This window comes from Panthera leo, chromosome D4 (genome assembly GCF_018350215.1).
Source record: "Panthera leo isolate Ple1 chromosome D4, P.leo_Ple1_pat1.1, whole genome shotgun sequence".
Lineage (NCBI taxonomy): Eukaryota > Metazoa > Chordata > Mammalia > Carnivora > Felidae > Panthera > Panthera leo.
Genome location: NC_056691.1, coordinates 43,166,750 through 43,193,967, shown reverse-complemented (window position 1 = coordinate 43,193,967; position 27,218 = coordinate 43,166,750). Strand labels below are relative to the sequence as shown.

The 27,218-nt window shown below is 36.4% G+C and overlaps 1 protein-coding gene across 2 annotated transcripts in view; it reads right to left on the bottom strand.

Annotated features, from left to right (window-relative positions):
• The window catches only part of ADAMTSL1 (ADAMTS like 1), a 378,657-nt gene that overhangs the window by 315,868 nt on the left and 35,571 nt on the right, over positions 1-27,218 (bottom strand). For both annotated transcript variants that reach the window (XM_042913347.1, XM_042913348.1), the window contains exon 3: positions 8,148-8,193. In XM_042913347.1, the coding sequence (XP_042769281.1) occupies positions 8,148-8,193 (46 nt within the window). The remainder of the gene's footprint in view (positions 1-8,147; positions 8,194-27,218) is intronic.

Below are 27,218 nucleotides of genomic sequence, written 5' to 3'. Positions count from 1 at the left end.
ACATATAGCAATTCCAACTAAACATTTGTTTGTTCAAAGAACAGCCAAGCTTCACTGCTGCCAGAGACCTAACTGTCCAGCCTACGGGTATTACATAGAAAGTCTGTTTTCCTATATGTCATCCAAAGGAAGAAGAATTGTAAATCTGCAGTTCTGCCAGAGATGAGGGCTAAGATTCTTGTTCTAGAATACCTGGAATCTGTTTACTTGGAAAAATAATCAAGAAAAGTTCCTTATGGTGTCACACAGTAAGGCCGAACTTCAGGAATTTAAAGTGAGCTAATTTTTACTTTTATAAATAGTGTATTCTCCTGGAAAGAGTACTTCGCCACAGAAAGGGGGAGTTGAGGAAAGGAACTAAAGCAGGGCAGAGCCAACATTACTGAGTTGGGCACCATGCTGACTGCTTTTTAGATATTTCCCCATGTAATCCTCAGAAAAACTCTGTGAGGTATTTTTTTCAGTGTTTCGACAATAAAATAATAATTGTGATCAGCGATATACCACACCCCAGACATACCTCAGTCTGTTTTTTTTAATTATTTTATTTTTATTTTTTATTTATTTTTTAAGAAACAATTGTTGATTACAATCCTTTACTTATTTGTTTTAAAATGTTTATTTATTTTTGAAAGACATTGAGAGCACAAGTGGAGAAGGTGCAGAGAGAGAGGGAGACAGAGGATCCAAAGCAGGCTCTGCGCTGAGAGAGCAGACATCCTGATGTGGGGCTTGAGATCATGACCTGAGCCAAAGTTGGACACCGAACTGATTGAGCCACCCAGGCGCTCTCAGTTTGGGGGTTTTTAAAAATTGACTGAGATCATATTAAAGATACTACTCTACACTTGTTTCTTTCACACTCAAAATGTCTTGGAAAAACTTTACAGGTTTGTGCTTACAGATCCGACTTACTCTTTTACATAACTGTTTAGTGCTCTGTGGTGTGGACACATCACAGTTTATTTAACCAGCCCCCCTCCATTTGTTTCCAATTTTAAACTACCATAAACATTGCATTAACAAACATTCTTTGGATATATATAAGAAGGGTATTTTAACAGGTAAGAAAACAGCGATTACCGAACTTTGTTCAAAAGCACCTAACTACTAAGCTGCAGTGCCAGGACTCTGAGAAGCCTATGTTCTTTCTGCTCTATGTTACTATTTTGAGTCCTTTGTGTCCATGGAATTGAAAAATGAAGTGTGTCCTTTAAATCACTCACCCCTCCTCCTAGCCACACATCCTGATGGCCTCTCAGAGACTGTCATTACAAGGCTAACAGGTAAGGATAGGAGAAGCTGGCCCCCATTTTGTTACATTAACTTACGGATGAAATCCTAATAAAGTTACTTGGAAGAGACGTGTTATCAGAGTTTAAGATGAGAGTGCTCTCTCTCTCTCTCTCTCAAGGAAGATACAGCACAAGGAAAATTCCTGCTTTTCAGCTGGATGGGTCATTAAGGAGGGAATCGGGATTGAAACCAGCAGGAAGCACATTTCTTAGGTCCAGTGCTATAGAGTCTAGTCAGCCTTGGGGAGAGCCACTCTGGATACCCAGCGTGCCCTCTGGAAGCCCCCTGTAGCAGGGGGAGGATTCTGAACATTTATTAAGAAGAAACCAACATTCTTTCCCTCAGAACTTCTTTTTCAGTTAAGAAACTTGTTCTTGAGGTTAAGAAAACCCTCCGCTGCCTTTCATATACTTCAGTCTGAGACTGGCTCTGGGTCTGGGAGAAGAGAAATGCACAGAAGGGGGTGATTAGAGCGACCCGTCTGTCAGCCTTCTGGTCCTTTTGCAAACAATGCCTGTCACCCTTACTGAGAGGCTAGGAGTGCCCCTTACAGAATAACATTTAGGAGTAAGTTCAGACTCCTCAGAACAGATAAGTACCTCCTTCCCTGCACCATACCGCATACCATACTTCATAAAATGACCTACCAGGGCCTCAAAGAAGCTGGGCTAGTTCATGCCTCTCCCTTCACACATACGACTAAGGCCCCCATGTCACCCTAGAGAGAATTTCTTGATCACCCCATATGTAGCGACTTCCCCGACGTCATTCTTTATGCCATTATCTGCTTTATTTCCTTCAGAATCATTCACTAATTGAAACTCTCACACTTCTCTTTCTTTATTTGTTTATCATCTGCTTTCTCTCACTAGAGAATAAGCTTCATGAGAACAGGGGCTTATCTTTCTCTGTAGCTATGATACCCCAGTGCCTAGAAAAAGTGCCTGGTACACAGCAGGTCACAGCAGAAATTGCTGAATAAATTCCATTCCCATTTTTTCTAACCCTGTCTCTTACTATAGTCTGGAAAAATTCCTATCATCTTGAAAGGTTCTGCTCAAACGTCACCTTACTTAGGATGTCATTCATTCATTCATCATTAAGTGTTGAATGTGATAGGGGTTGCTAAACTTCATCTGCCCATAGCCCCTTTAATCTCTCAAAACTTTTTTTATGGCACCCCTAGGCAGAAAGGAATAACTAACACTTCCATTGATTAAGTAGTTAGGTCCAAACAACTCAATAGGTATTTGCACCCTCACAACAGCTATTTGAAAAGAACAATACACATACTTGAAAGAAAAATTAGATTTTATTTTATTCATAAACAACCAGGTTTACTTACTAATGGTAAGTGTGCACTCGTTAAATATTGGAAAATTTCTTAAAGTATGAAATCTGATTGGACAATGCCACCCTCATCTCCTGTCCCACATTGATTTTCTCTCGGTACTTGCTTTTTTATCAAAGCTTCAGGAGGACTGGGTTTGGGGCTTAGTCTCCAACTTTGCAAAGACAAGATGTCATAGAAAGGAAGACAGCATGATCTACTAGTTTGCATAGGGCCCAGCAGGTATCAAGTATTGCTAGGGTGCCTTTGAATGTTTGAAAAATCCCACGGCAGCCCTGTCAGTTTGCCGTGTTCCCTGGCACACGGTTTCAGAAGCATGTTGTTGGACACTTCATGCTAGGCACTGGGTGCACACTGTTGAGAAAATCAGACATGGCTCTTCTGTGACCTCTTAGCACAGAAATCTCTGCCCACTCATCTCTGGGAGGGTTCTAGAAGAGATATGGAAATGTGGCCTCCCGACTTTAGTCTTAGGGACTTTTGTTTTTTAAACAACAGTCAAGTGTGAGAAAAATAAGATAAAAACAGAGAGGGAGGCAAACCATAAGAGACTCTTAAATACAGAGAACAAACAGGATTTCTGGAGGGGAGGTGGGTGGGGGATAGACAATCTACATGGGTGATGGGCATTAAGGAGGGCACTTGTTGGGATGAGCACTGGGTGTTCTATCTAAATGATGGATCACTAAATTTTATTCCTGAAACCAATACTACACCATATGTTAAGTAACTTGAATTTTAAAAAAAAGAAAAAGAAAGAAAAGAACTTAAGGGCACCACCAGCTACCACAGGCACCTTGGCCTATTATATTGCTAATTGTAGTCACTGTCTCCTAAATTTCAACTCTTGTTAAGATTAAGGATGGTGACAAAGAAACAGTTTATAAGTAACGCGGTATTAGTCTAACTTTGAAAGTCCGTTTAAAATGCCTAGTTAAGATCAAGGGGCTCAGATGTGAGGGCTAATTTGAGTCAGCAAATTAGGGCCCCCCCTGGGAAGATGTGAAACCTAAATGACCCACTTGGGTTCACACCTATTGTTTTCCCCAATAGTATCCTTCGTCTTTTATTCCAGAGAGAGAGAGAGGGCCTTGCCCCCGTGGACTGTGAAATGGGAAAGGTTGGATGTACTACATCCTTAGAAATGAAAATAGTTTGCTTGAACCAGCTAGAAATAGTAACAGAAGGTCGTGTGACTAAAAGAACTAGGCGAACATCATGGGTACTTTCTTTATTGATACACCCTGTCTACAGAGTGATTAACAAGAACATCTGAAAAGTATGTGAACTGATTTTTCAGACAATGCAGAAAGCTAAGAAAACTGAGGAGACATTTTCTCCTCCTCAGCCTTGGAGAATAAGAACCCAGAGAACTATGTAGCACCTACAAAAAATAGAAAAAGAGGGTGAATCTTTGGAGAAGTGGTTCAGAAGAGCCCCAGGAAGCTGCCAGGTATTAAGGGTTGACCTGGAGGCTTACCGAACAAGGGACCCTAGAGTTTTTCCAAACAGGTATTTAAAAGGGGAATATTTAACTGAATTGCCCTGAACTTCTTAGTTTGAGGAATTGGGATGGGATTATGAAAAGATTCTTATGAGACTTTTTGTTTGTTTTTTTGGCAATGTTGCTTCTGTCATGGCCAAAAGTCAGAAAAAAAAAAAGCTTCAAAGGTTTGAAGAGTTTAGATTCTCATATAGAAATTCAATGTCAGTTTGATTCTACAAGCTATAAAGAGTTGGCTTTGGTAACGCTATGGGTTTTAAATAATATTAGGTCAGAGTCTTAGCCTACATCTGTCCATGAAAGTGCTCATAATGATAGCAGGGAGATTGTGGGCTGTTTCTGAAGAGCTTGAAGGACAGGGTAGGCAGACATCTGCTCATGATGCTTTAGGCATTCATCTACTTAGGAGAGTTTGGATCCTTTCCACGATTTTAAAAGCCATAAAGCAACAGAATGGACATTATGGAGATTCTTAAATAACATTATGGTATTTAAAAAATAGCCCTGATGTATAAGATATCACGATAATAAAAGGGATAAAGAAAATCAATGAGCTAAAGTATATTTCCATTAAACATTTTTTATACCATTTATAAAACAAACTCTGTCAATACCATTTTTAAAAATTGAACAACTGTAGCTATTTGATTCTTTTAACCAATTAGCAGTTGAACTATGTGGCACCTAGTGTCCTCAGTGGAAAGAGAAATGAAGTAGGCAAAATTTTCCCCTTAACAATTACTCTTACTCCCAATTATCACGCCTTCTAGTTCCCTGCACTCTCCCTGGTCGGGTGTTAAAAATACATATACTTTTCATTCATCTTGGTCTCTCGCAACCCATCTCATCAGTACTCTGGCCATGAGTCACCTCCAATGTGAGTTTTCTCTGTTCCTGCCCCAATGCATCACCATACCACTGGACTAAGTCCTAAATCCTTCTGACCTTGTTCTCTGTCACATCAAGCTTTTTGGCCTCAGCTGAGCCCCTTCCTTGCCCCCGAACAATTCCTTATTTTGCTTTGCTGGCTTCCACTTGATTTACCTAGGGGCTGTTTTAGGCCTTCATGCTCACTTCTTCAAGTTCAACTCACCTTCTTCACTTTCAGCAGGTGACGGAGAAAACTCTAAGGGAAGTTTGAGCCTGTGCATCTGGAGCAGTCTCACCTTTTCTCTTCTTCAACATCTGTCTATACCCTCAAACTTCCTCTCTCAATTTGCTTCTATATTCTCAGAGTGAAGCATATGTCCTTGCCTTCACCAAGATTCCTCTTCTTGTCACCCACTGTCTCCTTTGGGACCTGGGGCATCAAGTATCCCCTTACCTTCTCATACAATCAATCTCTCCTTTTATTATTTACTTATTTTTTTAATGACTATTTATTTTTGAGAGAGAGAGAGACAGAGCATGAGTGGGAAGGAGACACAGAACCTGAAGCAGGCTCCAGGCTCTGAGCTGTTAGCACAGAGCCCAACGTGGGGCTCGAACCCACAAACCGCGAGATCATGACCTGAGCTGAAGTCAGATGCTTAACCACTGAGCCACCCAGGCGCCCCTCAATCTCTCCTTTTAGATCAACTTATCTCTCAAGGTTTACTCACTGAAAACAAACCAACTACCCACCTACCTTTATGTGACTCCATAAATGATGAGATACCTCTGTGAACACTTAATAAGAATAGCTTATACCCATCAACTCCATTTTCTCATTGATACTCTTTTTTTTACCCCCTGTGATTTTGATTTTGTTTGTTCCTAGTACACTATAGAAACTGTTCCTCAGCAGGGTTTTTTAAGTCTTCAACCTGTTGGCAACATTTATCCTACTGAACACCTTCAGGAATTTTTATTTCTTCTGCTACTTCTCTCACTGTGCCTGTTGTGGTTTACCTGGCACTCTAGTTCTCTTTCTATCTGAATATAGACATTCGCCAAAGTTCAGGCTTCTCTCCTCTTATGATTCTACCTAAGGAACTGCTTCCAAATCTTCAAATTTTATGCATCTTATTTCTGTTTCTATGGCTTGTGCTTTGATCTCTTTCCTGAGATCAAATCCTCATTGCACAGTTGAATATACCACCTACAAGTTCAGCCTGCATGTCAAACTCAATAGTGTCCCTAAATCAAATTTGTCATTTTCCTCTCCCAAGCCTTCTCCCAACATTCCTAATTTTGATAATGGTATCCACCATTTTTTCAGAAGCCTGGGTATCCATTACATATTAAGCAAATTTCCATCATGTGCTTCATATGTGTGAGTCAATAGTTCCAGGCACTAGGGATAAAGGAGGGAACAAGATGAATGAGGCTCCTATCCTCATGGAGTCCACATTCTAGAGTGGGAAAACAGAAAAAAAAAAACCAAGTAATCAAAGAAGATAAATTTTGGTAGAGATTAGTGCTACAAAGAAAGTCAAAGTGCTATAAAGGAAGCAAGATTGACTGCTGTGAGAGATGGGATTGGGCAGTGGGACAAGCATATCAGATAAGTTGGTCAAGGAAAATACTCTGAGGAGGTGGCATTTGAGCTGAGATTAGAATAAGGAAAGCCAGTCATGTAGCTAGTAAGGAAAGAGCTACTCTAACAGAGGATAGGCCAGTTTAAGAACTCTAAATATACACACACCTCTGTGTTTCCTTTATTCTCACTCCAACTTATCATTCTAATTTAAATTGCTTGTTAGGTCTTACAAAGTGACCTTAATTTTGATCTCTCTTGCATCTATTTACTTTTGGTTTAAGCTCTGATTGCTTCTTGTTCCCCATCCATTTCCTGTTCCAGAGCATCTCTCATATCACTACAGAATTAATCTCTCTGAAGTGAAAGAAACTACAATATCATACTCTTGCTCCAAAGCCTCTAGTGATCCCCTGTTATTCACTGAACTAATATAAGCTTGGAACCCTAACATTTAAATTTGTTCAAGGTGTAACCTCAAAATATCTTTTTTAAAAAAAATTTTTAATGTTTATTTATTTTTGATAGAGAGAGACAGAGAATGAGTGGGGGAGGGGAAGATAGAGAGAGGGAGACACAGAATCCGAAGCAGGCTCTGGGCTCTGAGCTGTCAGCACAGAGCCTGATGCAGGACTCGAACTCACACACCACGAGATCATGACCTGAGCTGAAGGTGGACGCTCAACCGACTGAGCCACCCAGGCGTCCCTCAAAATACCTTTCAATTCTTTTCTTCAATAATGCTAGCCACGAATTATAATACGAATCCTATCCAAATTCGTATGTAGAACATACCTTAAACATTTCTGCATCCAAAGTTGCCCATTGTGTCCCCTCTGCTTGGACTATCACCTCCTCACACTCATGTGGACCAGTCACAGCCCTTCTAGTTCTCTAAGCCCTATCTCAAATCACTTTTTCCTTGAAGACCCTTCAAATGTCTCTCCATTTTTAACCCACAAAGAACTTTATCCCTTTCTTGCAGCATTTGTCATGCTTTGTGCTAGAGTGTGGTTATGTGCACAACTATCTTCTCTCTCTGCATCTTGTCCTTTATCACAGATGTTTTAAGACAGTGACCACATGTTATTTTTCCTTGTACTAGTGTAGTACTTCATAGAAGGATGGCATTGAGCAGTTTTGTTGTATGAATGAATGAATGAATGAATGAATGACTCTGTCAAATCTGCGTTTAACTAATACTTATTTCATGAGGACCCCAGTGGTTTCCCTTTTATCATTTCTCTTATTGGTTCTTGAGACACTTAGATGTGAAACGTCAGAAAGCAGAAAAGAAATACAGAATCCCTGTTTTGAAACAGCCTAGTTAGTTACAATCTGGCCAGACGATTCAAAGTTTATATTGAGGAGAATTAAAAGTATGTATTTTAAAAGGCTGCATCATCAGTAGTGTGAGAAAAATAACTCTTTGAAATACTAATTGATTGGTTGTTCATAATACATAAAACTGGTTGGCATTATTCAGTTCTTAAAATGATACATGATCATAACCGCAGAAACAGAACCTCAGTACTTACCACATTACTGCATGTTCTATATCGGATATTTCTTCCCTCACAGCTCCTAGGTCACACACACACACAGAAAAAAAAAAAAAAGAAAAGAAAAGAAAAAAAAAGAAGAAAAAAGAGAAAAAAAAGAAAAAAGAAAAAAACTCATTACTACCTGTGACAGGCTCAAAATTGAAACTATTTTGTCACAAGAACAATTTTCTCTTAATACTAATGTACGAGTCTCTCTTTTCTTCTGAATAACAATGTTCTTATAGAAATTACTATCAATACTAAACAAAGCAGTTCTCAAGAAGTTGTATATATAAACTGATTTCTCCATGAGAGCTGACACTAAGCATTCATTTTCCTTCAAAAATTTTTCAAGATAAGTACTTATACTTTGTGCTTATTAGCCAAATAAATATTAATACAAGATTTTCTGAAAAATGAATCCTGTCTTCTTAATTATTTCTGGTATTAGACTGAAGAGATATTTCACTGAAAAAACTTAGATCTGGGACATGGTAAAAATGAGACAATATTCAACATGTCTTAAAATTACACATCTAAGGACATTAAAACTTATAGTTCTTAAAGAATTATTTTTACTTCTAAAATACACGCTCATTGGAGAGGTTTTGGAAAAGAAAGTTTACAAAAACGAAATCCCCCATAGTTGCCTTATCTAAAGATAATCACTGTTATTTTGACTTACTGATTTCTTCTCAGTGTGGAAGAAATTACGTCACCTATACCATTTTGTGGTTTGGGTTTTCTTTTCCCACTTTAACTTTTTGGGAAGCATTTTCCCACACTATGAAATAATTTAAAGATACAGTTTTGAGAGCTACATAATATTCCGTTAAATGAGATAAAGTAATTTGTATAACCATTCTTTCATGACTTGCCATTTAAGTAATTTCCAATGAGGGGGTTGATAAATGATGGTGTGATAAACTATGTCTATATAAAAGTTTTATCCAAGTTTCTGACCATGGCTGTAGGACAGATAAATTTCTAGAAGGGGAATTACTGGAGTAAAGGGAATGAACTTTTATAAGACTTTTGATAAATATTGCTAAATTGCATTCCATAAAAGTTGTACCATTCCTTACTCCCATTAGCAATACATGGGAGTTTCCATTTTACTGAATTTCTGTGACAAAAACAATTTTTAATTAAATATTCAATGGTGACACTTAAAACAGGGACAAGCGGTACTCTGCCCTTTGCAACATAAGTCATACTTTTTACAAAATGAGTAAAAATACAATACAAAATGCTGAGAGAATTATTATACTAATAACTAATAGTTTGAAATTCCAGGTACATTTCTAAGTTTGGTATATGTATTAATTTAATCTTTTCAGGAACCCTGGGAGGCAGGGTACAATTATACTCTTTTTAAAGATGAAAAATGGAAGCTCAGGGACGTTGAGTAACTTGCCAAAACCACACAAGTGTTAAGTCGTAGAGCTGAGATTTGAAACCAGACCATGCAGTCTCAGAGCTTACACTCCTCACCATGATGATTTTCTACCTCCTCATTTACTTGTTTATTCAGGAAACAACCACTGAGCTCCTGTTATGTGCTGCATAATGTGTTTACTTCTGGGAATACAAAAAAGAATGGCTATAACTTTGTCTTTGGTATTAATAAAACCACTCATGTAGTTACAATTCAGTCTAGGAAAAGCTAGATAGTATTTGTGTTAGGTCTTGAAGATGTCATCAAAAAGAAAATAGCATCTGAAAATACAATTGCACTAAGCCTGTCTTAAAGAATTAGAAAGGTCCCAGGCCTGAAGACTTGACTGTGACCAGATTGAGAATATTAACACACATTAACAATAGAACGTGGGAAAGGAAAGGAAGGGTTGGCCAGGCATTATAATCCTAGAAAAGAAGAGAATCACGGAGATATATGGTTGTCGGTGCCCAGCCAAGCAGTGTCCCAGGCAAAAGACCAATGAGTTTCATGTCCTCCAGGTCCCATTGGCAAGGCTGTTGCAATCACAATACTGATGCATCATGATAACTTAGCTGATGCCAATGAATGTTCTGTTCATCCCAGGGATACCCCTCCTTAGGATGCCATGTTGACCAAGCAACTTGCCAAGAGTGATCTGGTTTCTTAGGACTGCTGAGAGGCAGAGTGTGCTTGTCATGCTGACGTGGGTGTTTTGGTCCATGTGATAGTTCTATTTTTCATTGTAAGTTAATAAATAAACTAGCATTCTAGTTTGAAATATTAATCTCATGGGCCAAGTCATTGTCCACCTCCAAGAGAAGGATCTGTTCTTGCTATGATTACTGAAAAATACCATATTTCTGAGTCTAAAAAGATAATAAGTAGGTTCCAGTTGATGGTACATTTACAAGGTAATGAATTCTACAACCCAGAAGCCTTTGGTGGCATGCCATTTAGACCTTGGTCTCGGTTGAATGTGGTAAGTTTTTCAGTTGTGAAATTCTAAGTACATATGTGACATGGTGTAATGGTTCAGAGTACCCACTTTGAAACCAGAATCCTCATCCTGGAATCTTGACTCTCTTCTGCAGTTTAAATGTCTCAGTTTTATCATCTGTAAAATGGGATAATATTACTCATTTCCTGGAATTATCATGGGGATTAACTGACTTAATATTTGTGGAGCACTTCTAACAGTGCCTGGCACATTATATAAACATTTGGTAAATTAATTGTGTAACAGAAATAAAAACATAATAGATCTTGAAAGAGGGTTAAGGATATATATATAAAGGGAACCACAGGAAAGGCACAGAGGTATAAAAAGATATGGTTTTGTTTTGCTGGAGCTTGGGATTTATGTGGGGAATCACAGATGAGACAAATACCTTCTAATTTTGAACTTGGCAATAGACAAAGAGGAACCACTGAATGTTTTAAAAACAAGAAGATACAATGATGACTTCTCGCTTTAAAAAAGTGAACTCTGGTGTTAATCATTAAGACCTTAAAGTTCTATGTTTTTCACCTCTTTTTATTTTCTTTTCCCAACCTTATCTCCCTGAAGGAATAATGAAAACAATACTAAATTAGGAGTTTGAGGATGTAGGTCGTAAACTTGTTTTTCTCCTTGCATAAGCCTGTTACCTTCTCAGGGTCTTACCCTTCTCATCTGTCAAATGTATATTGGAATGGTTGGGCACAAAGTTGTGATCACTAACTTAGATAATTTACAAAAGCTCTATTCAAATGCCAAAGGATTATTATAGAGATATCATTTGCTAAAAACCAAACCAAAACAAAACAAAACAAAGGCAGAAAAATACCTGCTTCAATAACGTAAATGAGCCTTTCCCCATATATTTTTAATTATGAACACACATTTTAAAAGCATCCTTGAAAGATAGATGTGAGCACATAATATCAAACATTGATTTAAATCCTTATTTAGCAAAAATAAAACAACACAGAAACATTTGCTGCAATTTCCAAAGAATATCCTATAATTGTCAAACACCTTGTATTGATTTACACATAATTTGTTTCCCTGGATTAAGCCTTCCCTTTACTAAATAGTATTACTTATTTACTGAAAGCTTATTTCATTTAATCAACTGAAATATGACATTAAAGTGGTAATGCTGGATTTTGGAAATGTCCTCATTATTGAAAGTCATTATCAGATTGTGGGTAACAAATGTAATTCTAGCCTCCATGATATACTGAGTGCCTTCTATAGGTATTTGGTCCAGGGTTACATATTCTGTGTACATTATCAATAAGCTTCCAACAACTTTGAAAGGTTTTATTACTCCCATTTAATAGATGAGAAGATTGAGGCTAATAGAGATTAGGAGGCTTAATGAAATATCCACAGGAAAGAAAGAGCCAGGGATTGGAACTCAGATTTGTCTAAGACAATTAAAAAAAAAAAAGGAACAAGATATGCTTAAGATGTGTAAAATATTAATATTAGATTAAATGTGAGAAACCAAGCATAGTGTTGGTCTGGGGATTAAATGCACCTTATTGTTACCATAACAATTTATGAGCTACTCTTCAGTTCTGGTAAATTCACTTCTAGTAAGTAAAGGATACCTAGACACACATCGTATATCGGGAACATCTCCAAGAAAACCACACTCCTCTATAAAATGTAACATGAAAGAACTTCAATGCAGAGAAACTTATGCTTTTTAAAAGTTCAAACTTATTATACCTGCATATAAATTTTATTTAAGTTAATGAAGTGACTATTCCACCATAAGGATTTAATTTGTGCCAAGTATGAATTTCTTCATCCGAAGCATTTATCTGGGCACAAAAGCCTCATTTGAGCATCATGCAGTAAAGAATATTTTCTTCCTTTCTTAACAGTTCATTGGTATAAAACAGGCAAATGGTTTCTTTCACATTTAAACAAAATAAAATTCACCCCTGGGAATGAAAACAAACAGAAATTTCAATCCAAAATGGGTTCCAAAGCAAGTTATAGGCCACTGATAACAGAGATTTTTAAGTAAATGCATTTTCTCATTGCAAACAATAGAATGTTTTCAGGACTGTGTCTAGTGAGCTAAGGACGGTCCCAATTAAGGACTCAGAACTGGTTCAAATATGAAGGAACAAAATATAAATATTCAAATATATTCCAAACTGAATTTGTACACACAATTCCTTATTTATTCATTTAAGCACTTCACTCCTAGCTAGTCATTTATTAATTTTGACTTAATTCCTTCTGTAAAAAATGGTAATCACCTCAATCACAAGCTAGTATTTGTGAATTATTCAGATTTTAACTCACTTATAATGAGATTAGTGTAAGCTTAAGGCACACTTTTTTGGTTTCTCATTAACACATAACAAGCCATCCAAACTCTTCCAGTTCTTAAAACCCTGATAATATCTTAGTTTCAATTGCCATAATTTAACAACCATAGAAGAAATGAATTACCATGGAAAATTAAAAGTTCTCTTTCCAGGCGTTAGCAATTTGTTGGTTCCCCACTTCCCCACCCTCCCACTTATATAATTTAAGTCCTTAAAAGAGGGAGGCATATTCAACTTATCTCTCATTAAGAATTAAAAAATTGGGCAAAACATCAATTTTTACCTCAAGGTTCTCCTCATTTTCCTCCCTAGGCAAACAGATTCTTCTGGAGACATAACGAGACTCATTCTTGGTGTCAGTGAACAAGTTTTAGGAAAATGTGGTAACTGTGTATTTAAGACTCCATAGTTCTTAAGGACAACCACTCAGGAAGCTTTGCCTTTGATTTTGAAAAAGCAGAGTGATGTTCAGTAAAAACAGGTTACTGTATTTCTTGGAATACCTCTTGTCTTTCAAATACGGACTCATGGGCAAAGAATTTTAAAATATGAGCATTCATCTCCTTATGTCTCTCTCTTTTTTTTAATTATTCAAAAGGAAACCATGAGCTCTTCACAAGAGAACAGGTATAAACCATATCAACAATTCAAGCTGACAGAAAGACTCTGGGTCCTTTAGATTTTGGATCCTAAAGTGAGTATAGATTAGACAAGACAAGCAGATTTACAGCTGAAAACACAACGTCATGTACTATTGGTGCACGGTTTTCCTCTCTTGCTTCAATTTGAGCATTTCAGTATTTACTGGAGCTATCTTGTGGAAGAATGTCCCCAAGAAGCCAGTGAAAGCACTTCTACATTTCAGGGACTTTTTACAAAGACCTCAAGAGGAATAACAAATTCTGAGAACACTTAAGAGGACCAAGTATAAATGCACTGTTGGGCTGCTTTTCATTTTCCACAGACACATTAGTGTAAGAGGTTCTTTCAGGAAATAACACTTGATACCAATCAACTTGCCATTAAAAAGGAAGTTACGTGAACCTCTGGACCCTGCTGTCCTCAGATGCTCACTGTCCTCATCCATGGGTCAAAATGGATGCTAAAAACCTACAATCTAGAACTGGAGTCTGTGCATCATCGGTGGTTGGTGGGGATCTTGCCTGGCATGGGGGAGAAAATTAGAGGACTGGCCACCATAGTGGGCTTCCTAAGTTCCACGTTGTCTTTCCTTTAGCTCTGTTACATTCTTTTGCTTAAAAAAGCAATTCTAGGGGCGCCTGGGTGGCTCAGTCGGTTAAGCATCTGACTTTGGCTCAGGTCATGATCTCACGGTCCGTGGGTTCGAGCCTTGCGTCGGGTTCTGTGCTGACAGCTCAGAGCCTGGAGCCTGTTTCAGATTCTGTGTCTCCCTCTTTCTCTGACCCTCCCCTGTTCATGCTCTCTCTCTCTCTCTGTCTCAAAAATAAATAAGCAGTAAAAAAAAGCAATTCTATAATTCTATGCATTTTATTCCATGTTTATATAATTATTATTTAATTCTTATTTAGAGTGTTTTTCATGACAATAAAAATGAGCCTTGTTGATGTGGAAACTTTATTTGTAGGTGCTTGGTCCCAGCAAGAGGAGTCAGTTCAGCACCTTCTTCAAAAAATATCTACAGGGGTGCCTGGTGGCTCAGTCGGTTAAGTGTCGGACTCTTGATTTCAGCTCAGGTCATGATCTCACGGTTTGTGAGTTTGAGACCCCTCATTGGGCTTTGCATTGACAGCATGGAGCTTGTTTGGGATTCTCTCTTTCCCTCTCTCTCTGCCCCCTCTCCCATCTCTCTCTCTCTCTCTCTCTCTCTCAAAATAAATAAATAAACTTTAAAAAATATCTACATAAAAACAAAGTAGAATGGTAGTTATCAGAGACTTGGAGGTGGAGGAATTGGGGAGATGTTATTTAAGTGTACAAACTTGTAATTAGTCGATAAATAAGTCCTGGAAATCTAATACACAGTATAGCAATTATAGACAAAAACACTGTATCGTAAACTTCAAAGTTTCTAAGAGAGATTTTAATTGTTCCCACCACAGAAAAGAAATGATAACTAGGGCACATGTTAGAGGTGTAAACTAACAGAAAGTGGTATCATATTGCAATGTATAGATGCATCAAATCAATCAATTTGTTTTATTCCTTAAAATTTTTATGATATATCTGATAAAGAGTTAATATCAAAAATATATGATGAATTTATACAACTAAACACCAAAAGCAAGAAAGCAAGAAAGAAAAAAAAAAAAAAAGAAAGAAAGAAAGAAAGAAAGAAAGAAACCCCCCCAAAAATCTGAGTAAAACATGGGCAGAGGACCTGAATAGACATTTTCCAAAGAAGACATATAAATGGCCAACAGAAGAGATACATGAAAAGATTTTCTCTTTTTTTTAAAATTTTTTTAACGTTTTATTTATTTTTGAGACAGAGAGAGACAGAGCATGAATGGGGAGGGGCAGAGAGAGAGGGAGACACAGAATCGGAAGTAGGCTCCAGGCTCTGAGCCATCATCCCAGAGCCCGACGCGGGGCTCGAACTCATGGACCACGAGATCGTGACCTGAGCTGAAGTCAGCCGCTTAACCGACTGAGCCACCCAGGCACCCCACATGAAAAGATTTTCAGGGAAATGCAAATCCAAACCACGGTGAGATATCACCTCACAACCATCATAATAACTAAAATAAAAAAGACAAAAAATAACAAGTATTGGTGAGAATGTGGAGAAAAAAAGGATGCTTGTACACTGTTAGTGGGAAATGTAAATTGGTACAGCCACTGTAAAAAACAGTAGGAAGTTTCCTCAAAATACTAAAAAATAGAACTACTAAATGATCCAGTAATTCCACTACTAGGTATTTACCCAAAGAAAATGAAAACACTATATCAAAAAGACATGTCTCCCTATGTTTATTGCAGCATTATTGATAATAACCAAGATACAGAAGCAGCCTAAGTGTCCAATGATAGGTGAATAGATAAAGAAGATGTGATACACACACACACACACACACACACACACACACACACACACACGATAGAATATTACACAGTCATAACAAAGGATGAGATCTTGCCATCTGGAACGTGGATGGACCTAGAAGGTATTATGTTATGAAAAATAAGTCAGACTGAGAAGGGCAAATACCATATGATTTCACTTATATGTGGAATCTAAAAAGCTAAACAATGGAATGAACAAACAAAAAGTAGAATCAGACCTATAAATATAGAGAATGAGCTGATGATTAACAAAGGGAAGGGGTGGGAAAAATGAGGAAAAAACAACAAATCAATATATTGTATACCTTTAATTTGTATGATGTTCTATGTCGATATATCTCAATAAAAACATATCTACAGATAACCATGTTTATATTGTATATTCATTATATACTATATTTCGGAATAATTGAAGATGTTCTAGTATGCATACCTAGTGAATGCTTTATTAACATTAATAGGTTTGAAGTATTTTAAACAAACATTTTCTGAGTATATGTTTTCTCTGGATAAAGATTCTGAATCCCAGCTTCAAACAGTCTTGAGCTCCCAGACAACCACCTATCTTGCTTATAAGGTTCTCCACAACAAGTGATGTTTAATCTGGTGATACCTGCCAATGAAAAATCCATCTTAAACATTAAGAGTGTCTTTGACCTTCTTTGTGGCAAATTTCAGTGTTTTCCCTCCAAAATTCTAGGAATAAGGCATCTGCAACAAACACAACCACCCATGGAAAAGTACCCTTGAAACAAGGCGGGGACAGGTCTTTGGTGCTCTGGGATTTTCAAATGCATACATAAAAAAATACCTCTGACTTTAATCATTTAGTTGAAAGGTCCCTGAATCTCATGCAGAATGGCCTTTTCGTTTTGCACTGCCTCTTCTGCACATGATGCATCATGTGGCTCCAACAGATTAGTGCTAAGAGAGAGATTTATTTTTTTTTCTGAGTAGATAGATATACAAGCCAAACTATTATGACAACTTGATAAATGTAGCTTTTGAAAATGCTTTCTGTCGTAATAATACAACAAACAACAAGGAGGCATGCTGCCAAGCATCATCCATCAGTAGGTGAGCTGGCTGGGAACAGACAAAGCCCTGGTGTCACACTAGTTCTTCTCAATCTGCCAGAGGCTCTAATGCGGCCAAAGGAGCCAAAAGAACAGTTGGCCTAAAACCTGAATTTTCAAAGCAATTTTAAACAGACTAGGGGGTAGCGGAGGCCCAAATTTTAAAACAGTGCCATAAATCGACGCCTTGGCTTAAAAGTGTTTCTTTGGCATAGGTAACATATTTTTGTAACCTTAGTTTTATAATTCAACACTTCTTCTCTATACTAATCTCTCATTATAAAAACATTCTGAATGCTGTGCCAGCTTGGAGACCCTGGTTTATGTATACAGAGAGGGTTACTAAAACTTCATGTAGAGAACAAATTCACCATGAATGGAAATGATGTAGGTTTGGGGAAAACGTTCTGAGAAGACATGCCCTCTGGTTGTTTGATCTTCTCTCTACCATAGGGAACTAAGGAAGTCTTCTCTGTTACAGATTCTCTAGCAGCGGCTAAGCAGCTACAGAGCTGTTAAATTAAAATGTAGACCCACATGAGGATATTATAGACTGAATTTGGGAGTTTGTCTTGTGAGTGTCAAATCGGTTTATTTGCTATTATGAGTGTTTGGTATGTTCTAAATTACAACCAGAAAAATCACTGCCAATTTTTTTCCCCAAACAAGTATGATTTTACATATCTCTGTCTGTTCTTCAAAGACTGACATGTTACAACAAAGCACTGAGTTCTCACAAATATGGGCTGAGGTTATGAAAATGAGGAGTATGCCCATGCAATCAACAAAGAAAAAAGCAAGAACAATGACAATATAAACCATAATGATCATGCCCAACTTCTAATGAAGCCAGAAACTGCTCCAAGCATACTGTGCAGAAAATCTAATGAGGAAAATGTACAATAAGCAGTCTCACAGTGAAAATGAGCCCCCGTGCAGGATTTCTGGTTAGCAAGTTTTTGTATAATGCTTTCAGATTTATAGTCACTTAACACATTTATTGAGCATCCAGTCTGAACCAGTACTATGCAAGGAACTGTGAAAGATAGAAAAATGATGGCCTTTTTTGATCCTTTCAAAGTTATAATTTAGTTGGAAAACAATCTACATCCATCCACGTAAAACACACAACAGTATAATGCATAGTCAACTACTAATGGGCATGGTCTGGATACTAAATACAAAAGGAACTGGACAAAGGGACAAGCTGGTGAGAAGAAAGTACTTAAGAGGGCAATATCTTAGGTAGAATGTCCCATATGGGCCATAAGTATCCCAAGAATGTGATGGGAGAAAGGGTTATTCAAGAAACAGTCCTACAGTAGGTTCCTGGCCCTAATATTCTATTCAGCGAATTCATCCAACACTGAACTGAACACCTACTATGTGCATGGCAGTAAAATATAAAACAAGAAAGATAAAACCTGTGCTCATAGATGATAGTATTGGGGATACAGTGCCATACAAGAAACCATAACACATGCCAGTCTGTGTAAAGGTAATTCAAAGTGGTGTGAAGAGAAATGACTTATAAGTATATCAAAATGAGGCTGAAGACCACTGCTGAGTGTGTGATGAATTTTACTAGCTGGGCATGGGTGAGGAGGAACATTGAAGGTAAGAAGCTCATTAGAACAAGAGGCAGAGAGACAACAATGTGGTCAGTATTTTAAAGGATCAGGACAGTCCTGTAGCTGGCCAGGACTGTTTTCACTTTTAAAAAATCTATTTTTGGTTTCTTTTATTTGCTTTTTTCCCCTGCAGTCTATGTTTTGATCCCTGAGCCCCAGTGCCTAGTGAAGTGCCTCGTTTATGGTTAGTACTCCATAAACATTTCTTGAGAAGAGAAAAGAAGGAAGGAAGGAGGGAGGGAAGACAGGAGCGAAGGAAGGATGGGTGGGTCAAAGTTAAAGAGAAGGCGTAGAACAGAAGGAAATGCTATCAGGATAATTTCAGGCCATGAAGAACTTTTGGTTTAATATTTGCTCTAAGTTGTGAACCCTGAAACCTGATTAAAATCTTTCTATAATAAAGTGAAGGTGAAAAGCATAAAAGGAAATGAAATAGCTACCAGAAGAAAGAAACTGCATTTTTTTTACAGACATGTTTATTTCCACATATTTATTCTAAGTTGTATTTGTCACTGTGATGCATTTGCTCCCTCTGAAATATGCTGGGGTGTGGGGCAGGGGGATTGCTGCCCTTGGCTTGAGATCCTCTAGCAGGAAGGACATGCACTTTATTATACATACACACATGCCATAAGGTTTGCAAATGATCTTACATTTGCTCAGTAGCCAAAAGAGGCAAAGAATGAGAATAAAAACAAATGTGTTTTAGCACATCAAGTCCAACTTTTCCATCTTCCCCATGAGGAAAATGTATATTATGAAACTCTAGGACTCTCACAACCTCACCCGATACAACCCTGGAGCTGGGAATTTATGAATTATTTTGGCTAGAGACAAAAGTTCTTCAATCCGCCCATATCACCCAGATGTCCGTTGTAAGATGGGGGCCTGGAGAATAACAACATTTTTCTTTAAAACCATTCATATTAAGAGCAGCTTTTGTTCCTCTTCCTATCTGGCAGCAAAATGGGTTTTGACTGCACATGTGGCGGAGAAAAGCTCTCTGTCTAGGGGTCACACATTCAATTTTAGAGTTGAAGGGCACCTTAGACATTCACTGAATATAAATATTTATTGAACACCTATTCTGTTCCAGGAACTGCCCACTTGACATCATAGATGCGACAAATTGAATCCCAGAAAAACTAAAAACCCAGTGCAGTGTCACCTGGCTAGAAAATAATGGGACCAAGATTCAAAATTAGTAGTTTGATAAAAAAATAAATAAATAAAAGGGATAGTCCACAAAATAGGTTAAAGACTCTCTCAGAGACAGTGAAACGCACTGTTATGAGAGCCAGGCTCCCAAACATGTGACTCTCTCACTAGGGAAAGATCCCAATCTTGACCTGTGAATCCTACCCCAAAACCCAGAGGTAGGGATTGGTTATGCAGCTATTTAAGGTTGACATATGTAGTTATGGGTTTCAGTTGATGGTCACACATGACTATGATGTTACTTAACATTCTATACTTATTCTTTCTGTCTCCAGGTAAAGCACCCTTCCCCCAATGTATGTAATTCTGGTATCCTTTGTCTTTAGCTGTTAATATCTGGTGTCCCTTTAATTTCTCTTAATCTCTTTCTCTTCTCCTTTATCATTCCCTCCTTCCTCCTTCCTTCCCACCACCTCCCTCTCCCCCAGTGGTTGAAACTAAGCAAAAACAGTTAGGGTTAGATAAACTCCTCTTTTCTGTTGCACAAATTGGACCCAAACAGAGAAATAAAAGACCTCAAGTACTATTAGGAAGCATTTCTTTCTGCATAATGATAAATGCGGAATTGAAGGTAGAAAGTTAAACTCCGCTCAATGGATAAGAAATTTAAGAAAATATAAGAAAAATTAAAGACCTCAAGTACTATTAGGAAGCCTTTCTTTCCTCATAATGATAAATGTGGAACTGAAGGTAGAAAGATAAACTCCACTCGACTGATAAGAAATTTAATGAATTTGAAGGCAGGTGGATCCTAGAGAATTTGCATAAAATATCCCAGGCTCGGGGCATTAACTTAGTCATTCACTAACAACCTGGAGGCATTTTAAAGGGTCATACTTGTAAGCTTAATAATGGAATGGAAGAAAACTTCAGAAATCACTTAGTCCATTTGTCAATCTAGGCAAGGCTGACCTTAGCTATACTGACAACTGTATAACCACTCAGAAAAGTTATTCCTTTAGCTCACAATAGTACGGGGACAATCACCACTTTTACATCCTGACATGCTGGTGCCCAGGGCTTTCCTCCAATGCTGTAGATTGGGTCATTTCACAGAAACCTGAGTGAGGAATTTAAACATAAACGAATCTTTTTACCAGAAAATTCCTTCTTTTATTCATTACCCTAACTTCCAAAAAATCCCAGGGAACTGAATCATTCCACTATCATCTCCTTTAATAGAGCAGCAGGGTTTTTTAAATTTATTTTTAAATTTACATCCAAGTTAGTTAGGATATAGTGCAATAATGATTTCAGGAGTAGATTCCAGTGACACATTCCCTATGTATAACACCCAGTGCTCATCCCAAAAAGGGTCTTCCTTAATGCTTCTTACCCATTTAGCCCATCCCCCCTCCCACAACCCCTCCAGTAACCTTCAGTTTGTTCTCTATATTTAAGAGGCTCTTATGTTTTGTCCCCTCCCTGTTTTTATATTATTTTTGCTTCCCTTATGTTCATCTATTTTGTATCTTCCCTTTATCATATGGGTGAAGTCACATATTTGTCTTTCTCTGACTAACTTCGCTGAGCATAATACCCTCTAGTTCCCTCCATGTACTTGCAAATGGCAAGATTTCATTCTTTTTGATTGCCTAGTAATATTCCATTGTACCACATCTTCTTTATCCATTCATTCGTCAATGGACATTTGGGCTCCTCCCATACTTTGGCTATTGTCAACAGTGAATACAACAGCAGTTTTAACACTGGTTATACATTAAAATCATTTGGTGAGCTTTTGAAAGATGTATTGATATCAGAGTTCCAGCTCTAGAGATTTGTATTTAATTGGCTTTCAGTGTGTGTGTGTATATATATATATATATGTATATATATATATATACATATATATATATACATATATATATATATATATATATACATATATATACATGTATATATATATATATACAGGTGATTCTAAAGTACAGCTAAGATTAAGAACCATTGCTACATATATATTACCTATTTACATAACTGGGAGGAAATTCTCTTCTTAAAATATTATATAACTACAATTAGTAGAAATTCAGTATAATCAGCAAAAACTTAATAATTTGTTAAATCCCCCAAAGCAGATGCTTGACTCCTGGGTCTTTTATCCTTAGTTATACCTAGCAACTTGCCTGATACATGATAGATATTCAGTGTATATTTATTTAATGAATGAATGAAAATTGAGGAGATTCACCCTTAGAAGGTTATATGTTTCTTAGAATTTACTCATTTCTTCTAGGTTACCCAATTTATTGGTATAATTGTTCATAATAGTTCCTTATGGTCCTTTTGATTTCTGAGGCATTTATTATAATGTCTTCTTGTTTATTTCTGGTTTTATTTTCATCTTTTCTCTTTTTTTCTTAGTCTAGCCAAGCATTTGTTGATCTTATCTTTTCAAAAAAAAAAAACAAAAACAAAAAAACAACTCTTAGTTTAGTTGAATTTTTTCTATTGTTTTCCTAACCTCTATTTGATCCATTTTTTTTCTAATCTTTATTATCTTCTTTTTTTCAGGATAACTGCGGGCTTGTTTTGTTCTTTTTCTAGTTCAGACCAGTAACAAATAAGAAAATTGAATCAATAATCAAATACCTCCCAAGAAAGAAAAGCCAGGACCTAACGGTTTCACTGGTGAATTTTACTAAACATTTAAAAAATAGTAATACCAATCCTTCTTAAAGTCTTCCAAAAAGTAGGAGAGAGAACACTTCCAAATGAATCTTATAAGGCCAATATTGCTCTGAAACCACAGCCAGACAAACAAATAAACTGTAAGAAAAGAAAACTATAGGCCAATATCCCTAATGAACATGGTTGCAAAAATCATCAATACAATTCTACCCAACTGGATTCAATAGCACATTAAAAGCACTGTACCTATGACCAAGTAGGACTTATCTGTGAGGTGTAAGGGTGGTACAGCATATGCAAATCAATCAAAGTCATATATCACATTGACAGAATGAAAGATAAAGACCACATGATAAGCTCAACAGATGCAGGAAAAGGAGTGTAAAAAAAATTCAATATCTGTTCATGATTTAAAAAACACCATTAAAAATAGGTATAAAAAGAACTTACCTCAATGCAATGAAGGTCATATTTGAATAACCACAGCTAACATCATAATCAATGGGGAAAAACTGAAAACTTTTCCTTTAAGATCCAATGTAAGCAAGAATACTCGTTCTCATTACTTCTATTTAACACAGTACCAAAAGTTCTAGTCGAAGCAATTAGACAAGAAATAAAAGGCATCCAAATTAAATTGGAAAAGAATAAAATCATCTTTGCAGATGACATGATCATATATGTAGAAAAATTTAAAGATTCAACAACAACAAACTGTTAGAACTAATAAATGAATTCAGCAAAGTTTCAGGATACAAAATCAACATATAAAAATTGGTGGCTTTTCTACACATTAACAACAAACCATCTGAAAATGAAATTAAGTAAATCCCACTTACAACTGCATCAAAAATAATAAAATGCTTAGGAATAAACTTAACCAATTAGGTGAAAGACTTATACCCTGAAAACTATAAAACAATGATGAAGGAAATTAAAGAAGACATAGATAAATGGAAAGATAACCCTTGCTCACAGATTGGAAGAATTAATATTGTTAAAATGTCCATAGTACCCAAACTGGTCTACAGATTCAACACACTCCATATCAAAATCCCAATGGCATCCTTTACATAAATAGAGAAACAATCCTAAAATTTATGTGGAACTTCAAAAGATCCCAAATAGCCAATGAAATCCTGAGGCAGAAGAACAAAGCTAGAGGCATCACACTTCCTGATTTCAAACTATACTGCAAAGTTATAGTAATCAAACCATTATAGTACTGCATAAAAACAGACATTTAGACCAAGAGAACAAAACAAGGAGCTCAGAAATATACCCACACATATATAGTCAACCAATCTTTGACAAGAGTGCCACAATGGTGAACTCACAATGATAGTGAAAAGATACTCTCTTCAATAAATGGCATTAGGAAAACTGGTTATCTACATGCACAAGAATAAAATTGGACTCTTATTCTCACGGTGAATTAAAAAAAAAAAAAACTAACTCAAAATGGATGAAAGACTTAACTATAAGACCTGGAACGATAAAATTTCTAAAAGAAAAGAGGGAAAAAACTTTTGACATTGGTGTTGGCAACGATTTTTGGTCATGACACCAAAACTGCCTATAACAAAAGCAAAAATAGGTAAGTGGGACTAGATGAAACTAAAAAGCTTCTGTACACCAAAGGAAATGATCAACAAAGTTAAAAGGCAATCTATTAATTGCCTTGGATTGGAGAAGTTACTTGCAAACCATATATCTGATAAAGGGTTAATATCTAAAATATATTAGAGACTCTTACAACACAATTGTGAAAAAACAAATAATCCAATCAAAAAATGGGCAACAAACCTGAATTGACATTTCTTAAAAGAAGAAATACAAATGGACAACAGGTACATGAAAAGGTGCCCAACATCACCAATCATCAGGGAAGTGAAAATCAAAACCATAATGAGATATCTGCTCATACCTGTTAGAATGGCTATTATCAAAAAGACAAAAGTAACAAGTGTTGGCAAGGACATAAAGAAAAGGGAACCTTTGTACACTGTTGGTAGGAACAGAAAATGGTAAAACTATTATATAACAGTATGGAGGGTCCTCAAAAAATTAAAAATATAACTACTATATGATCTAGCAATATCACTTCTGAGTATATATATCCAAAGGATATGAAATCTGGAATTTGAAAAGATATCTGCACCCATTTTCACTGCAGCATTATTCATAATAGTGAAGACATGGGAACCATCTAAATGTCCACTGGCAGAGGGATGGGTGAAGAAAATGTGGTATATACATACAATGGAATATTATTTAGTCTTAACAAGAAGGAAGTCCTGCCATTTGTGACATCATGGAAGAATCTGGTGGACATTATGCTAAGTGAAATAAGCCAGACAAAAAAAGACAAACACTGAATGATCTCACTTATAAGTGGAATCTAAAATAGTTAAAGTCATAAAAGCAGAGAGTAAGTATAATGGTGTTTTGCCAGGAGCAGGAGAGAAGGGAAAATGAGGAGATGTTAGTTAAAGGGTACAAAGTTTCTGTTATGCAAGATGAATCACTTTGGGAAATCTAATGTACAGTATGGTGATGATAGTTAACAATACTGTATTGTATGCTTGAAAGTTGAAACAGGGTATCTCTTAAATCTTCTCAACACATATGCACTATGTAACTATGTACATATACACAATATGTAACTATATTGGATATAGTTGGATAAATTATTTAGCTTCATGGTAGTGATCCTTCCACAATATATAAATACATTGAAACAGTAAGTTGTATACCTTAAATATATGTAGTTTTTACATGTCAAAGATATCCCTATAAAGCAGTTTAAATAAAAAAAAGAAAATTGAAAAGAAATAATGACTTCACAAGGGCTATTGAACTAGCCAAATAAAGAATTTTTAAATAAACAGAAAAAGACAGCCAAGAATTATAAATTCCCAGCATGGCTAGTAAAGGTTATGGACACCAAACACATTTCCAACCATTTTTTATTCTAATAAACAGGGTTATGGGATAAAACGGTTCCAAACATTCAGTCTTTCGACTTACTCTCCTCCCGAAAGGAGATCAGAGCTTAGGGGTGCAGGGGAGGACCACATCCCTCTAAGATATATGACCTGGACTATTAGAAGTCCTGGTAATACATTTAGACTAGGCTTTAACCCAGAAAGCAAAAGGAAGGCAACCACAAACTCTTAAACATCCTAAAATGTGAAATCTTTCCTAACACAATGAAAAGACTTCCTCATATAAATGACAGAGTAGTCAGACCCATTCTGAACTTGTATATCTTTCTTTTAAACAAAAACTCAAGCATTTCCAATGAAAACAAGACTGATAACATATAACACCAGATGAAGAATAACAGATAAATCTTGCTTTGGGGTTCACTTTAGCTGAAAGTTCTAAAATGTCTTAAAACAGGTCCTATGAAACTTAATTGGATGTTTTGATAAAGATGAAATGACTTTAAAGGGAAAAAATATTTGTTTAAGAAGTCAAATCTTAATGTTAAAATTTTTCTTTTGGTATTTATTATTATATGGCGTAGAAATTACTTGCTAACTAAAGCTTATATTGCTGTAGTATCAATATTTTTATGGGAGAAAAACTGTGTTTGCAATTAAAAAATCTGAAGAGTTAGCTTAATTTCACTTAGCACAATTATTATGAAATGACAAGTTTGAATGATCTTTCCAATTACTGTGAGATAAGACTCCTTGAGGATGTTTATTTTAATTTTTCTGTATTTATATTGACAACATTCTGGCAGCCACATCCCTTTGGAACAATATCATAATCTTTTTTTAGGCACCTCCACAGTGTGATGATTTTATGTCTTGTTCATCTAGTAATTTTATTCAGCTCCAAAAAATTCTATTCAACTAAAGAATTCAAAGCAAAATTTATTAACTTTAAAAAATGCTTTCATCCTTTATAAGTAAGGCTTTTGAAAAAAATTTTTTGTTATTATTTTTGCTACTTGATTACATATAGGTATGACAAGCCCTTCATTTAATCAGTTGGGATTTAACAAAATATTCTTACTCTTAATGTATTAATCTATTAATCCATACTATTTATTAGTCTGGAGATTAATTGGCCTTGCAGAAGATAAAAAATGTCACAAAAGACCTTTAAGTCTTCTTCAGGCATCAATATAAAGGTTGACACCACACTTAAGAGCATCCAGCTATCTGACTCATTGCCATTTCAAATGAACTGCAGTTTACCTCTTTGACCTTGATTTTGGCACAGACCTAATACAGTGGTACATATGACGTTACACAGTCATTCTTAAGTGCCTTATGCATCTGGAACTCCTTATGGGAAAAGTTAAATTAACCGGCTGAAGACAAAGCTAGAACTCTCAGAGACAGATCTTTAGTATCAAATTTAAAACTATATGCTTAAGTAATTTAGGTCGAAGAAGGATAGTTTCCACTAAACAACACACAATCCTAGATAAATGAGAAAAACACATTTGTTAAAAATATTACTTCAGAATATCTAATGGAGGATGTGAAGAACTGGACAGAAGCAGCAGCTTCTCAAGGTAGTTGGTACATTGTCTAATTCACCTGAAATGAAGAGCCATCATAAAGTACAAGTATGCATAGTCCATTTTCTAATTAGAAAAAAAAAATAAGAGCAGATGTTATGATGCAAAAATCAAAGCAGACTTAGTGATGCAAGATTAGCAATA